The 15,025-nt window shown below is 34.4% G+C and overlaps 1 protein-coding gene and 1 long non-coding RNA gene across 2 annotated transcripts; one reads left to right on the top strand and one right to left on the bottom strand.

Moving 5' to 3' along the window:
* Positions 1–7,750: 7,750 nt before the first annotated feature.
* Positions 7,751–9,047, bottom strand: LOC145000996 (AAA-ATPase At3g28510-like). Its single transcript, XM_078960312.1, has one exon. It carries the CDS (start codon positions 8,948–8,950, stop codon positions 7,793–7,795), a length of 1,158 nt encoding a protein of 385 aa, XP_078816438.1. The 5' UTR covers positions 8,951–9,047; the 3' UTR covers positions 7,751–7,792.
* Positions 9,048–12,543: 3,496 nt separating this feature from the next.
* Positions 12,544–12,955, top strand: LOC145000290 (uncharacterized). Its single transcript, XR_013661184.1, has 3 exons — positions 12,544–12,605; positions 12,720–12,775; positions 12,849–12,955. It is a non-coding gene; the product is annotated as an uncharacterized LOC145000290 (long non-coding RNA).
* The last annotated feature ends 2,070 nt before the right edge of the window (positions 12,956–15,025 follow it).

The following is a 15,025-nucleotide window of genomic DNA, read 5'->3' as shown; positions in this document are numbered from 1 at the left end:
GGGTTAATTGTTTGATGATTAAACATAATACTTATATTATTGTGGGTTGAAAACCCAATGTACTCACTAGGTTTCTCAACCTGACCCACTCAGTTTATTTCTATCACAGGTGTTAATATGAAGTCACATTACACTGAGAGATTAAGAAGATATAAATCACTAATGATGATGAATGTAAGTTTTGTTTATGCTTATGTTTTCGTATTGACGATGACATCCCAAATTTTTTAAAATGAATAAATTTCTTCCGAAATACTTTGATAACATATTTATCATGTTTTAATGGGAACAAATTCCACAACATTTTTATTAAAAGAAGTACTCTGATTTTTATAAAGCATAAACAAAATCGGTCTTTTCTAGCCGTGAAAATGGGGATGTCACACATACAAAGAAACAACACTAAACAATGAATACTAAAATGTAACAGTAAAAGATTTCGCAACATGCTCTGACACAACATACAATAAACTTTGAGACCTAACAATCTCTCCCTTTATGTCGAGTTGCGAAAAAAGTCTTCATGTACTCTTTGTATGAATGAGGTAGGTCACTGTGGGGGAATGACCATTACTTCATAGTCCATTCCTATCCTATATGTAGTGAAAAAATTAGGCTAAACATATGGTTTATAATGATTCTTGGAATCACTTATGTGAGAGAGAACTAGGGTCGCTTCGAAGGGAATTATGGGGGCATAATTGCTAATGTTCTTGCAGAACCAGGTTAGTGTTCATGGAGAAAACAAACATGTCTATGAGTATATGACTTTGTCTGGGAAAGTCCTGTGAGAATTATATCGTCATCTACACAAATGGTAGTTCAGTTCAAAGACATCGAGATCTACTAACCGCTAGGCGATTAAGTGTAATTCTTATGGTAAGGTTCAAAGGGTAGTACCTACCCATCCTATGTAGGATTCAACTGTTGAAAATTTCATTTGGAAATTGATATGCAGAGATCGATCTCCACTCATGCGGGGGATTATTGGAACACTTAGTATAAATATTTATATTTTTACTAGATTTGGATGTATATAAATATATACATATGTTGTATATATAATTAAATCTAAGTGGGTTTGTGATCTCCTCCATGAGAAGTTCGAAACGATATATTATATGTCCGAAATGGAGTATATTTGAATGAGATATCGATACTCAAAGACGGGTATTTGAGGATAAAGTTAGCAAAAGAGATGAATGTGGGGAAGGAGTCCCACATTAGTAGGAAGGCTAAACTCAATTGGGCATATAAGCTTGAATGCATGAAAGGCTTACAAGCTTATGTCTATGGTTTTACATTAAGACCTACCCGCCCGCATGGGGGTGGGGGTGCAAATCTTGGACTTTGTAGACTAAAATCAACGAACTTGCGCATGGGTGCGACTTGCAGACACGAATGCAGCTCCAAAAAAATCGAGCTCACATAACGCTCGTTTTTTCTAAACTTTACAGTTTTGGTCCATAGTTTGAATTTTGTAACTGATTTTGGATCACGTAAAGTCTTAAACTTTATCCTCATGCATGGTCATAGAAGCTTCAAAATCGCATGAGGATAAAGTTTCTCCTAGAGTGGGTTTTAATGGGTAAAGTTGGAAACTTTACCCTCCTAGATGTATTTTCGGCCTAGATCTAGAATATGGGATATGGAATTGAATAATAAGGGCTTAATGTATTAAGAAGGCTTGACAGACTGATGAACGCGATGAGTCCATAAGGGAACTCGGCGAGTTGGTTTGCAATGTTCCCGATTTTGTTGAAAAGGAAGGAACTCAACGAGTCCACAATCGAACTCAACGAGTTGTACTGGGAAAGTCTCAATTCTATTTAGAAGGAGAAACTTGGCGAGTTGGAGGAAAACTCAACCAGTTGGATCGCGATTTCATGATTCTGTGATTTATGGGAACTCACCGAGTTGAGGAGTAAACTCGACGAGTTAGTCAACTCGAAGCGTTGACTTTGACTTTGAAAAAAGTTGACCCGAAAGGGTTATGAGTATAAAACGGTATCTATGGGGTTTTTTTGGTTCAGGGAATGAGTAGAGCTGATTCCGGGTAGAGACGTTCCAAATATCATCCGAAATTTGAGGTTGAATTTCCTCCTGGATTGAAGGATTCGAAGGCACCAATGTCGGCCTGTGTATGTTATGTGTGCTGATTAGTGGCTAAGTGTGGGAAGTGCCCGTATGTTAGCATTATTTGAGTATGGATACGAAATGGATTGGTAGATTTCGTTATACTTGTTGTTTGTGTGATACTTGTATGTGTTTCTTAGTTAGCTGAGCGTGGGCGGGGCCTGAATCTCACTATTGGTTGAGTGTGGGTAGGGCCCGTATCTCCTATATAGTCGAGTATGGGCAGGGCCCGTATCTCCTAGACAGCCGAGTGTGGGCGGGGCTTGTATCTCACTAAGTATGGGTGGGGACCGTATTTCATAGGGTGGGGCCTGTTATCCGAATGTGGGGGAGCCCGTATCTCCTTGAGTGTGGGAAGGGCTCGTATCTCCTAGTTGTATGTTATATATATGGTATGTGGTAGTTTGGGGAGACTCACTAGGCTTCGTGCTTATAGTTTTTAGTTTTGGTTTCAGGTACTTCCGATAGCAAAGGGAGGAGCTCGGGATGACCGCATTGCACACACCATGATATTTAGCCTGAGATGTTTACATTGATATATTTAACAGCTGTTTTTATGTGGATATACCGTTTATGATGTTTTGACTTATGTTTTGATGAGATGATTTTAATAACTATGGTTTTATATAATAATTAAAAATGAAAATTTTGGTCATGATTTTTGGAATGCTTCAATTTTCTTACAAGAATATTCAAAAAAGAAAACGAAGTCCTTAACTAACACACTAATGGTCCAACATCCATCATGGTGGCACAACATGGTGTATTTATTGAGCATGATCATCATCTAAGCATACGTGGATCAACATGGCACAACAAAGGAATCAAGATGGCGCATCATGTACCATGATGGTTCATGATGACACAACATCTCCTCCATGGTGCAACTTCCCTTTTTGATGGAGCAACAACATCTTCATGGCTCAACATCTCCTTGGCTCAACATCACCTTGGCGCAACTTCCCCAAGGATGGCTCAACTTCCTTCCACATGGCGCAACTTGATATTCCATGTTGCTCCAAGTGCTCTATGTTTCTCCAAGTGCTTCACGTTGCTCCAAGCCACTCCCAGTTGCTCCAAACCACTCAAAGTTGCTCCAAACCTCCTTTTGGAAGATTTGTTTCTTTATCACTTGATACGTTCCTTTGTCTGGTGATCCAAAGCCATCTCAGATGATCCGTTCCTTTGTTAGTTGCTCCATGAACCTCAAGTGATCCATTAAGATCTAAGTGCTCCAAATTGTAACATCCCAAAAATACAGTCCAAAATTTTATTTTAATTTAATAATAAAACCACAGTTATCAACCCATTTCCTCAAAACATAAGTTATAATATCTTAAACATTGTTATCAGAGTTTCAAAACATTAGAGTAAACATCCCAGGCTAAAACATTTTGGTGTGTGCAATGCAGTCATCCCGAGCTCTTCTCTTTGCAATTAGAAGTACCTGAAACCAAAACTGAAAATCATAAGCACGAAACTTAGTGAGTCTCCCCAAACTACCACATACCATACATGTAATCACGTACTACAAACATTGAGCCTAACCCGCTACCTCAGGCCCCGCCCGACATCGGACGCATCCGACATCAGGCCCCGCCCACTATACAAATGCAAACATATGATCATAATCAAGCTAGTACATAACAGGCAACACAACACTATAACTGCTAGTCTCAAGGCCCTGCCTATCTTGGGCCCTGCCCCTACTCTACTACTAATGAGATATGGAACCCCGTCCATACTCAGCTAGTGATGAGATACGGGCCCCCGGTCATACTCATCTCCCTACAAGGCACATAAAACTATCACAAACACAACAGGTATAACTAAACATGCATCCCTTCCTCGGGTATCACCCAACATTGAACCGTAGTTCGGAACATGCATGTAAACCTTCCTCATGCCCCGCTCGGCATCGGACCGTAATCCGGAAGCATAAAAACTACATCGGGCTAAATTCAACATCGGATCTAAATCTGGAATACACTAACATACATAAACGGGTCGGAATTGGTGCCTTAGACTCGTTCCTACAGGAGAAAACTGACCTCACAAGCTGACTGTAGAATCCTGTGAATAAACCTTTCGCTGCTAGCTGGCAGATCCCCGAACTGCTGATCTCTCGACTCCCCGAGCTACCATTACCCAAAATAAGAATTAGTCCAAAAAAATAATCCTCTTTAGGGTAAAATGACCATTTTACCCCTAGTCCAACTTAGTCCATATCTAAGGCCCAAAACCATAATACAAAAAGGCCCAGCACTAAGTAGGCTTCCCAAGCCCACTAATGGCCTAATTTGTTAAATTGAGCCCAATCCCTTTAATAAGCCTTTCCTTAAGCACAAGCATACTCTTGGCCTAAATTATCTGACTTAAGATGACCCACTGAGGCCCAAAGACTGGAAGTCCAAAGCATGGCCCAAACCGAGGCCCAAAACACGTCAAGCCCATGTTTGATGAGTACGCGGGGCGTACTCATTTGTACGCTAAGCGTATTGGCGTGTATGCTATGCGTACCTACATGTACTCCCAACGTACTTCCCTGTTAAGCCACTTTTCCCATTGAGTGCTTAATACTCTAATCCAGAAGCTACAATCATAAATCCAAGTCCTTTTCAACATCTTAATCCATAAAGTCGATTACTTGGTGGTTTGCAACAGACGAAATAAACCTAAACTTGGAATATAGCAACAAACTTCCATAGAATTGGCTAGATCTCATGCATGAACTCATTAAAGACACTTAATGTGACAACTTGCTGCCTTAGGGACTCATTTAGCACTGAGGGTGGCAACTCCAAGCGTAGGAATCAGAGTTAAACCATAAAGCATCATCCTTTGGACCAAAATGGTCCAAAAACTCAACCTAAGAGATCTAAGGAAGTAACCACCAAGTTTAGATCTTTATACCTTGAAATTTTCAAAAATGAAGCAACAATCCCATATCTAGAACCTCTCCTTTGAACCATCACCTTGCTTGCTTTTTACTTGCTTGGAAAATGGGTCACAACACCAAAATGATCTCTAATGGCCTTCTTAGCTCCAAGAATACTCAAATAAGATTAGGGTTTCGTGAAAACTATCTAAGGGTGAGAAAGAGGTTGATCCTTGAGGGTATAATGTTCTTTATATAGTGGCATACCCTAAAATTTAGGGTTTAGGGACTCTGGACATACATTAGTCGTATGCCTCTCCGCATCTGCAACCATCTTCCCTTATACGCGGGGCATAACCCAGCTTACGCTGGGTGTACCCAGCTAGCAGACGCATGCATAGGACCACCATGCCACAAATCTTCATTAAGGACTAAAACTGCCAATAACTTCCAAGTGCTATAACTTCTTCGTTCTTAGTCTCTTTCTGATGAACGTTATATCCACGAAAAGGTGGCGAGAAACCCTACGCTACGAGCAACTCCTCATTACCTAAAACTTCCCGAACAAGAGCCCGAAATATTCAGAAGACCGAGATGTCAATTTACGAGTATGCCCTTGGCCTCCGAAGCCACAATCAAATACTTAGATCTCGTATGCCCTAATACTCACATCCGAAATGGGCCAAAACCTTCCTTTCCCAAGGGCCTAATCTCATGACAACTGATGATTGGGCCGCAACCCCTAGTAACGAAGCACTTTCAGAACCAGGTGTTACACAAATGTTTCATAAGAATGCTTCAGATGCTCGAATCACATTTAACAAGTACTATCTCCATCCCAAAATTATTGTTCACAGACAAAAAAACATACAAATGAAGGAAACATTTATTACCACTAACTTTATATACGATTGAAAAAGTAGTTGTCTTCTTAAACGTCCGGAAGTTTAATGGAGAGTTATATTCTTATTTGGGTTCTAACGAGCTTTTTATGTTTGATTTTTAATTTTTATATACGATTGAAAAAGTAGTTGTCTTCTTAAACGTCCGGAAGTTTAATGGAGATAAATTCATATAGGACCGATCTTGACAACCCCAGTTTAGCTTAACAAGGTGTCCTTTTTTTTTCTATTCTCTTTTTAATTCTATTATGTGAAAGTGCCATCAACTACAATATTATGGATATATATACTAAAATGTCAATATGTTCATGGATTTGACAAAAAATCATGAACATTTTTTTTATAGTAAAATCCTAATTACTAGCGATTTTTGACACGTTTATCATTTTTTCCTGGTTAGTTGGTAATTAAGACTTTACTATCAAAAGAATAAAGTTTAGGACTTTCTGGTCAAACCGTTAATCAGGACTTTAGAGTCAAAAAATAAAATTTTGAACTTTTTGGTCGAATTATTGAAAATATTGAGACTTTATTGTATATCCTTTTTTTATTAGAAATTTAATAGTATGATAGTTTTTAAACATAAGAGTTATTGAAACCTGTTTTGGTCAGCTAGATCTTATTGAAATTCTTAATGTTTGTTTCATGTTAATAGTGTTTTTTAATTTCAACAAACGGATATTGAAAAAATAAAGATAATCAATAAAGATAGAAAGAACCAAGGTTCTGTTGGCTTTATGCAATCCTAAAAATAAAGAATTAAAAAAAAAATGCCCTTCTTACCCATTCTCTACATTTCACACCCTTTTAATTAGACATGTGTTGTTTGTGTTTATACATTTTATCCCCACTTTTTAGTTCAACATTTGGCGGCGAACCAAGACGAAAGTTTGACAAGTTTTCTCATCCTCTCTCGATCTCTCTTTCACATCTGTTTCCCATGATTGTATCAGGGTAAATATGATGATGGTAAGAAAAACAGTGGTATTATGATGAAAATCACAATTAAAAATTATTAGGTTATGAAAATACAATAAAACCCCAAATTATTTACCTGTTCCTTAATGTAAAACCTACCTACTTACACTAACACATAGGTGCTCAATTTTTCTTTACAGGTAATTTACTCCTGACATTGATATGATTTATGTGTAGATAAATTTAACCGATGACTATCATCAAGTTTTGAGGAAAATTTTTCTAGCAAAATAAAATGTCCTTAAAAAGTATTATCAGTACTATTTAAAGAAAATCTACACCGAAATATTTTAAAAAATATGGTGTATACACTATACTTTAACACGTAAAGACACTAAATTTATAAGCTAAACTGGTTTATGAATCTTATGAATCATAGTTATAAAATTAATTAATTTTTTCTAATAAAAATTTAAAATTATTAATTAATTATTTAAATAAATTATTAATTAAGATATATTTTTTAATTACATAAAGTTATAATCGTTGATTTAAATAAATACGTTAAACTAAATCATCTTTTGATCTGTATTAATTTAATTTAATTTTTTATTATAATATTATTAATTTAATATAATTAAAATAAAACATTTAAAATTTAAAACAGAGAATTCATAAGTTAACAAAAGAACAAAACATTAATTATTAGTTATGAGATATATAATACTAACAATAGATGGTAACAAATGACAAATATAAATAAATAAAATAAATACTCTTTTATTACAAGAGAAAGATTACACAGAAAAGAGATAATAAGAGTTAAAAATACACAATCAATCTAAGCGTTAACTTAACTAAACTGTTAATTAAAGAAATAATAATAATAATAATAATAATATTTTATATGCTAACATTACAATAGCTATAGACTGAAAAACCCTGTCCCATTTTGAAATCAACCCTCTCCGTCACTTGATTCTTCATCGCTTGATTCTACAATACTTGATTCTGATTGGGAAGCTTTAACCCTAGAATCTTCCATAGCTTTCAGCCTTGCTTCTTCTTTTGACTTATTCAGAACTTTGATCAGGTGGTTTAAACAACTCTCGGCATTCTCTTGAGATGATTTTGGCATCAAATTTTCGGCAACATCAGCTGGACTCATGTTTGTCTCCTCCAGTAGTCGACTGATGGGTGAAAACAAGTCGTGTGATTCAAGATCCAAATAGTTTTTGGCCAACACCTTAAACGTTTCGAAACAACAATAGGAAAGCTCGATATGCTTATCCATTCTTCCTCTCCTAATAAGAGCAGGGTCAAGCTTTTCAAGGTGATTCGTAGTGAACACGATCAGTCTTTCACTACCACAAGCCGACCATAGCCCATCAATGAAGTTCAACAACCCTGACAAAGTTACTTCACTACCCTTTATCTTCTTATCCTTTTCCTTTTTCTGATCCGGATTCTTCTCCTTTTCCTTCTCCTTATCCTTCTTCTCCTTCTTCTTTCTTGGACCAGTGAGATCAAGTGAACAGTCGATATCCTCTATCACAATTATCGACTTACTTGTTGTGCCGATGAGTAGCTTCTTCAAATCCGTGTTATTACTCACGGAGGTTAATTCAAGATCATAGATATCGTAATCAAGAAGGTTAGCCATGGCAGCAATCATGCTAGACTTCCCAGTTCCAGGAGGACCATAAAGAAGATATCCTCGCTTCCATGACTTTCCCACCTTCTTGTAGTAGTCTTTCGACTTGATGAATGTCATCAGATCATTCAAAATATCCTTCTTCTTTTCCGGGTGCATTGCAAGAGTATCAAACGTAGAAGGGTGCTCGAATATGATGTGATTCCACGAGGTCATGTTGCCATTGGTATAGAGCTTTCGTTGCCTGCTTTTCATGACAATGGCCTTTCCTTCATCAAGCACATGGTGCAGGTAGACTTTGGTGATGATCTCTTTGTGTTTACGATGGCAAGTGAGCTTGTAGGATCGCTTTTCGCCATCATCGTTACTATAGTGAGACCGTTGTTGCGAGATTGTTATGCTCGAACTCCACCAGATTTTCATGCCTTGGAACTCATCTGTGACCTCTTCGTAGTCGTCCATGCTCAGGACAACAGATTTTCCGTCCTTAATCACATTTGCTTTGAGCTTTTTAGCTCTATCGGAGGAGTTGATTGCTAGGTATCGTTCGATTGCAATATAGGCCTTGCTTCGTTTGAACTCACCCGGAGGACTAAATGCAACGTGATTTTCTATTGGTTGTTCAAATTCTCTCTCTATCTCTCTCCTCTTAACATGGTATTATAACACCATGAACACCACCCATCTTCTTATTGTTTATTGTCATAACACCACTTCAAGTTGCCCATACCATATGTTCTTATGGTATACTCATAACGAGCATGTTCGTGGTCTATGTGGCCACAAACAAAAAATGTGAACACCACCCCATACTCTAGGTGGTGGAAAAATTTATGGTCAAATATGGTGGGGAGAATAGACAATAACATCCAATCAATTTTTTTCTCTCTCCATGTCTCTCTATCTCTCTCTACCTTTCTCTACATTTTATTAATTAAAAAATATATATTTTTTAATTTAAAAATAAAAAAATAAGAAGAATATAATGGTAGGTATCCCATAGGTTTAGTGGTTGAATATGGTGATGAGATGACACCCACCACTATAATGGTTAGTGATATGTATAACGGATGGCCTAAGGCTGGAGGGAGTGGTGCTACCAGCCAATCATAGGAAAAAAACGCACAAAAGGATTAACGGTCAATTATTCCACCAGCCAATCATATGACGCGGTACTCCCCAACCACAGTGCGGCCAAAACCGTACCAAACCACAGTCTGGGGGCGGTGTGCGCGGTCCAGCTAGCACAAACCACAGTCTCACACCGCAGCCACACTCTCCAACCTAATGGGCAAAAAGAAAGTAGAAGACTTGGTCTTCTAATGAGAAGTGTTTGTATCAAGTATACTTCATAATAACCTAATTATTATTAACTTTATTATTTAATAATTATATTTTTATTAAGAACTTTATTAATTTATTAATTTTAAACTTATTTTTTAATAAGATAAAAAATATAACAATAATATTGTTTTTATAAAAAAAAAATTCATCAAATGTTTTAAGCTTGTTTTCATCATTTTTTAAACCTGGTTTTAGTGGTAAACCCACAAACTTAATATATTTTTTAGTTTTTTTTCATAAATTTCATACATTTTATTTTTTATTAGACGTAAACCATAAACATCTTTTTTTTAGAGTAAATTACACGAATAGTCCCTATGGTTTAGGGTCATTTGCGTGTTTGGTTCCTAACTTACTTTTTTAACTCGGAAGGTCCCTACTGTTTGTTTTTGTTACGCGTTTGATCCCTGTCTTACCTAAAAAGACTGTTTTGCTCTTGATTTTTTGATTTATTTAAATAAACATACACTCAATCCCACTCCTTCACCTTACCTTACATACCTCATCATTTTTTCCTATTTAAATAATAGTATTTTTAGGTATGATAGGGACCAAATATGTAATAAAAACAAACAGTAGGGATCAAGCACGTAATAAAAACAAACAGTAAGGACCTTCCGAATTAAAAAAATTAGTTAGGAACCAAGCATGAAAATTACCCCAAACCATAGGGACCATTCTTGTAATTTACTCTTTTTTTTATACATAAAACACTATGTTTTTTTCCATTTCAATAAACCTAACATCATTTTTCTAAAATTTTAAATCCTACACAAATATCCAAAATACGTCGGCAGCCTCTGGGGAGGTGGAGATGACATATATTTTGCTTAAGTTTTCAATTTGATATTTTCGGGATTTTTTTAACATGTCAAATATTAAAGGTCTTTTCGAAAATTAAGGTTGTTTTGGAAAAAATAAAAAGCTAAGAGATTTTTAGATAAAAAAAAAAAAAAAAAAAAACACAATGTTTTTTTCTAAACGGAAAAGTAAAATATATAACAACTTGTATTATTATTATTATAATAATAATAATAATAATAATAATAATAATAATAATAATAATAATAATAATACAACTCTTAAACCAAAATGATATCTAGTCTAGATTATAATGAATGAGATTTTTTGTCATTTGACTAAAAGTAAAAGGGGAAATAGTGGCTAACAAGAAAAAGAATTAAGAAATAAATTAGGGTCCTCTGCACGAATTGTTTCGTGTATTACTTTGAAATTAGTAAACTAATATTATAAATTTTTGAAATACAATCATATGATCATGTTATGCTTTTCCATTAAATTTTATATTTTACTTTTTACCCTTTTTATTTGGAATGATTTTCAAAATATACATACCTCAAAGTTTTTATTTTATATTTAGTCTCTTTTTATTTTAGTAATTTTGAAACAATTAACAAATAAAAGTTGTAAATTAACTTAAGAAATCACAATCTATTACATACGTTAAAAAAATACATTAATATTATAAAATTGTTTTTTTTTAATTAATATTTGTTAAACTAGATTTGTTTCATGATTTGTTATATATAAATGGATGTATATTTTTTAGGGAAACTCGCTATAATAATAAAATGAAAAGTCCAATAACTAAAGTTATAAATAAAACGAATGAATATGAATGATTTTTTTTTTTATATTCGTTCGTTTATATTTAACCAAACAAATAAACGAATATGGTTGAATTGGTGAACGTTCAGTTTGTTTACAATCATATAGCAAACTTATATATGTGCGATTCTGATGTCTCTAAAAAAAGATTAAATATTTTGAAGTACAATCTAGAAACTAATCACAGTCTACAATATATATATATATATATATATATATATATATATATATATATATATATATATATATATATATATATATATATATACCATTATATAAACCATACATAATAATGTCTTAAGTACAAATTTTAAAGGAAAAGGTACAAAAAATTAAGCATGTTATCTTAAAATACAAGGAAAGCTGATTTGGACCATTGAATATTATTTGATGGTGGGGATTAAAAACACGGGACTGTCACACGGAGCGCCAATGTGTTATAATCCAAGGCGGGCAATTCGCATAATTTTGAAATCGAATTTTCATGTTTGGAACCAAAATGGCGTTTATTTCTCTTTCTCGCTCACTCCATTCAACATCAGGACAAGCCATTCTTCCTGAAAAACCCTAGCCGCTATCATTATGTCCTATGTTGGACCGCCAACAGATAGTTTGTTCATTGGTCATGTCTGGTTCTTAGAATTTCCGATTCAGGTAAGAATCCTCTTCTTGATTTCCTTTATTTCTCTCTCTCTCTTAAAACACCGATTATCTCGAATTGTTCAGGTTATCATCTAAATCCCATCCACACCTACGCAACGATTACAGTGGATTCAGAGATAACTAGCATCCCAACAATGATTAAACACCACTGCATCAGTCGACTCCTTCTTCTTACTTCTTATTTGTTTGTATCGTCAGTTGGAATCGCAAATCAAAGCTTCCAAATCTAAGCTGGAGTTTTTGAGGTATAGATCGACTTTTTGAGTTTATATTTTGTTTTTTGGTAGTTTATTTTAACCCCTTTTTCTCCAAACGTCAATAGCAGGTCTTGAAGATATGATTTTTTGAATAATAGCTTTCCCAGGTATGAAGATTTTGTATCGTTTAATCGATATGGGCCTCAGATTTGTCAATACACCTTGGTCTTTCTCGCTTTCTCCCTCTTTTTCTTTCGCTGAAAACCACCACCCTCTCTCTACAGGTATGGGTTTAATTTTATGTTTGTGTGGATTTAGTGCATTTGGGTCCAGATCTATATATATGTATGATTAACTGTGTATGTATGTTTAATTGTGTGTGTATGTCGATTTCGTAGGTCTGCACATCAGCCTCTTTTTGGGCAAGAGACGCCTCAATCAGAGAGAAATCAAGGTAAGCTTGCCTTTAACATATCTTTTTTGATGATAATGGCCTGTTTGTTTACCGAATTTGCTGTGGATTTTAGTTTTATGTGCTAGGAATCAAAAGAAACTTCAATTCTTCCAAGATTTTGCTGGAAAGGTTTGTTTTTTTTACTTGGTTTCATTTTGTTGTTCTGTATGTTAACCGATATTGGACCCAAATCCAAATAATTGGAACTTCGGTCAATATCAAATAACTAGAATTTCAGTCTATCTGAATGGTCTGAAATTAGGGCTCTTACAAAGAAAATGAGGACGCAAGGTTTAGCCCCAAAACAACTTATTGTGCCTTCGTTGTTGTTACCATCGGAATCCACATACCAAGATGACACCTTCAATTTATTTCATTTTGTGTGGCTGTACTTTATTTTAAATATTTGAATTATACATAAATCATTCAACATGCTAACTGATATAGTCTTTTGTATGGGTTTTTAGGTGATGAATGGATGTTGGTCTGATTTGATCTTCATTGATGGATTTCTTCTCTAGATCTAATTATTGGTATATTACTTTTGAATACAAATATTTTCTTTTGAAGAACTTAATTCTAGAATCTTAGGACCTGGAAAGTGAAAACCTGAATACATGAAGGATCTGAATTATGTGTGTGCTTAACAGATGAACTTGAAATTGGAGGTTTGAAGAAGGTTGGAGACGATGGGAGAAAAAAATGTGATGCAGAGGTATGTGTAGGTGTCCATGTATGTGTGTGTATATGTTTGTATGTGTTTGTCTGTATCTATATGTAGGTGTACGTATTTATGTGTGTGTTTCTGTATCTATACGTATGTGTATCTAATGTTGATGTTTATAAGTACTACATAGGAAGAAGAAATGATAATGAAAAAATGTGACAACCACCACATTTGACCAGAAGGTGAGCTTTTTACTCATTACTGTTCCATCTTGTGGTTTTGATTCTACTGGTATGTCTAATTTGTAGACATTTTATGTCCTTTTTTTCATTTAAAGTATGTAAATATACTTTTAATCAATTGTCTTACTATTTGATTTCACATATATGCGAATATTGTTGATGGGTTTTTTATTTCTAAGTTGATACCCTTTTTATTTGTCTTTTCTTAGACCTTCAACATATTTGTTTTCTTTGAATCTTGATTTGTTCATTTGCTTTAGAAGGACTCCAAATTTCATGTTGATCACAACTAAGATGAAAAGGCATATTATTATTCACAGGCGGTTATAAGTTATATGTTCCAATTTTTTACTTCGTATTCAATGCTAATAGATATGCCAAAATCAAGATTATCATGGTTGAATCTGTAGGTGTAGATGTGGATACCGTTGCCAGGATGTCATTGATGTTGTTATTGTTATTATGCTTGCTGATCCCAATTCAATGAGTCATCTATGCAAAATCCAGTTGTTTCACAGACAATTCATAATCTACTTTCAAACCCAGGGAACATGAATGAGGTACTTATTTTACTCATGTTTCTTTTCTTTTTTGTGAGGCTGTGTAGTTACTAAAAATATTTATTGTTTTTAGATACTCACGATGAATCCACTGATGTGAATATGCTTGAATCAAACCCACAATTAAGAGAGGTGAATGCACTATTAGCATTTCTTAAATCTTATTTGAACTTTGAACAGTTTTTTTTATCATATCTGTTGAGTTGTTCCAGATTTTTGTTGAAACTTTCTACCGGATTGACATGAAAGCACTCACTAAAGAAGCATGTTGGTTAGGTTATATTAACGTGTTTAATTGTAAAGTATAATTTTATTATACATAATGAAATAGAATAAAAATTATGGCCTTGATTGCTTTTTCCATTACATTGATACCATCAAAACTGTTTATGGCCATTTAATGGTCTAAATATTTTTTGCAATACATTCTCGTCAAAGTTCCAGTGTTCTCAAATCAAATGCAAGATCATAGTTTTCATAATTTGTAATATTTTTTAAACCAATAATGATTTGTTGTGTGTTCTGGACTAAAAAGTTGATTGATCATATTAAATTGAAAAGCAAATAATACAAAAAAAAAATGAATTTATTGTTGGGGACTTACTTCTTCCTGTTTTGCAGATTGAAATATTTAAAGACGACAAAGAAATAAAGTTGACCATGTTCTTTTTTTAATTATGTGATTTATTGTTTTTAATTTGTATTCAATTTATGTTAAATTTCGGTTTTTCTTTTTAAATTATGTGAATTATGTTTTTTTTTTCTTTTTCAGTTTATATGA

The sequence above is a fragment of the Lactuca saligna genome, chromosome 6 (assembly GCF_052625555.1).
Source record: "Lactuca saligna cultivar CGN05327 chromosome 6, ASM5262555v1, whole genome shotgun sequence".
Classification (NCBI taxonomy): domain Eukaryota; kingdom Viridiplantae; phylum Streptophyta; class Magnoliopsida; order Asterales; family Asteraceae; genus Lactuca; species Lactuca saligna.
Note: the sequence above shows the minus strand (reverse complement) of the source record. Positions and strands in the feature narration are given on the sequence as shown.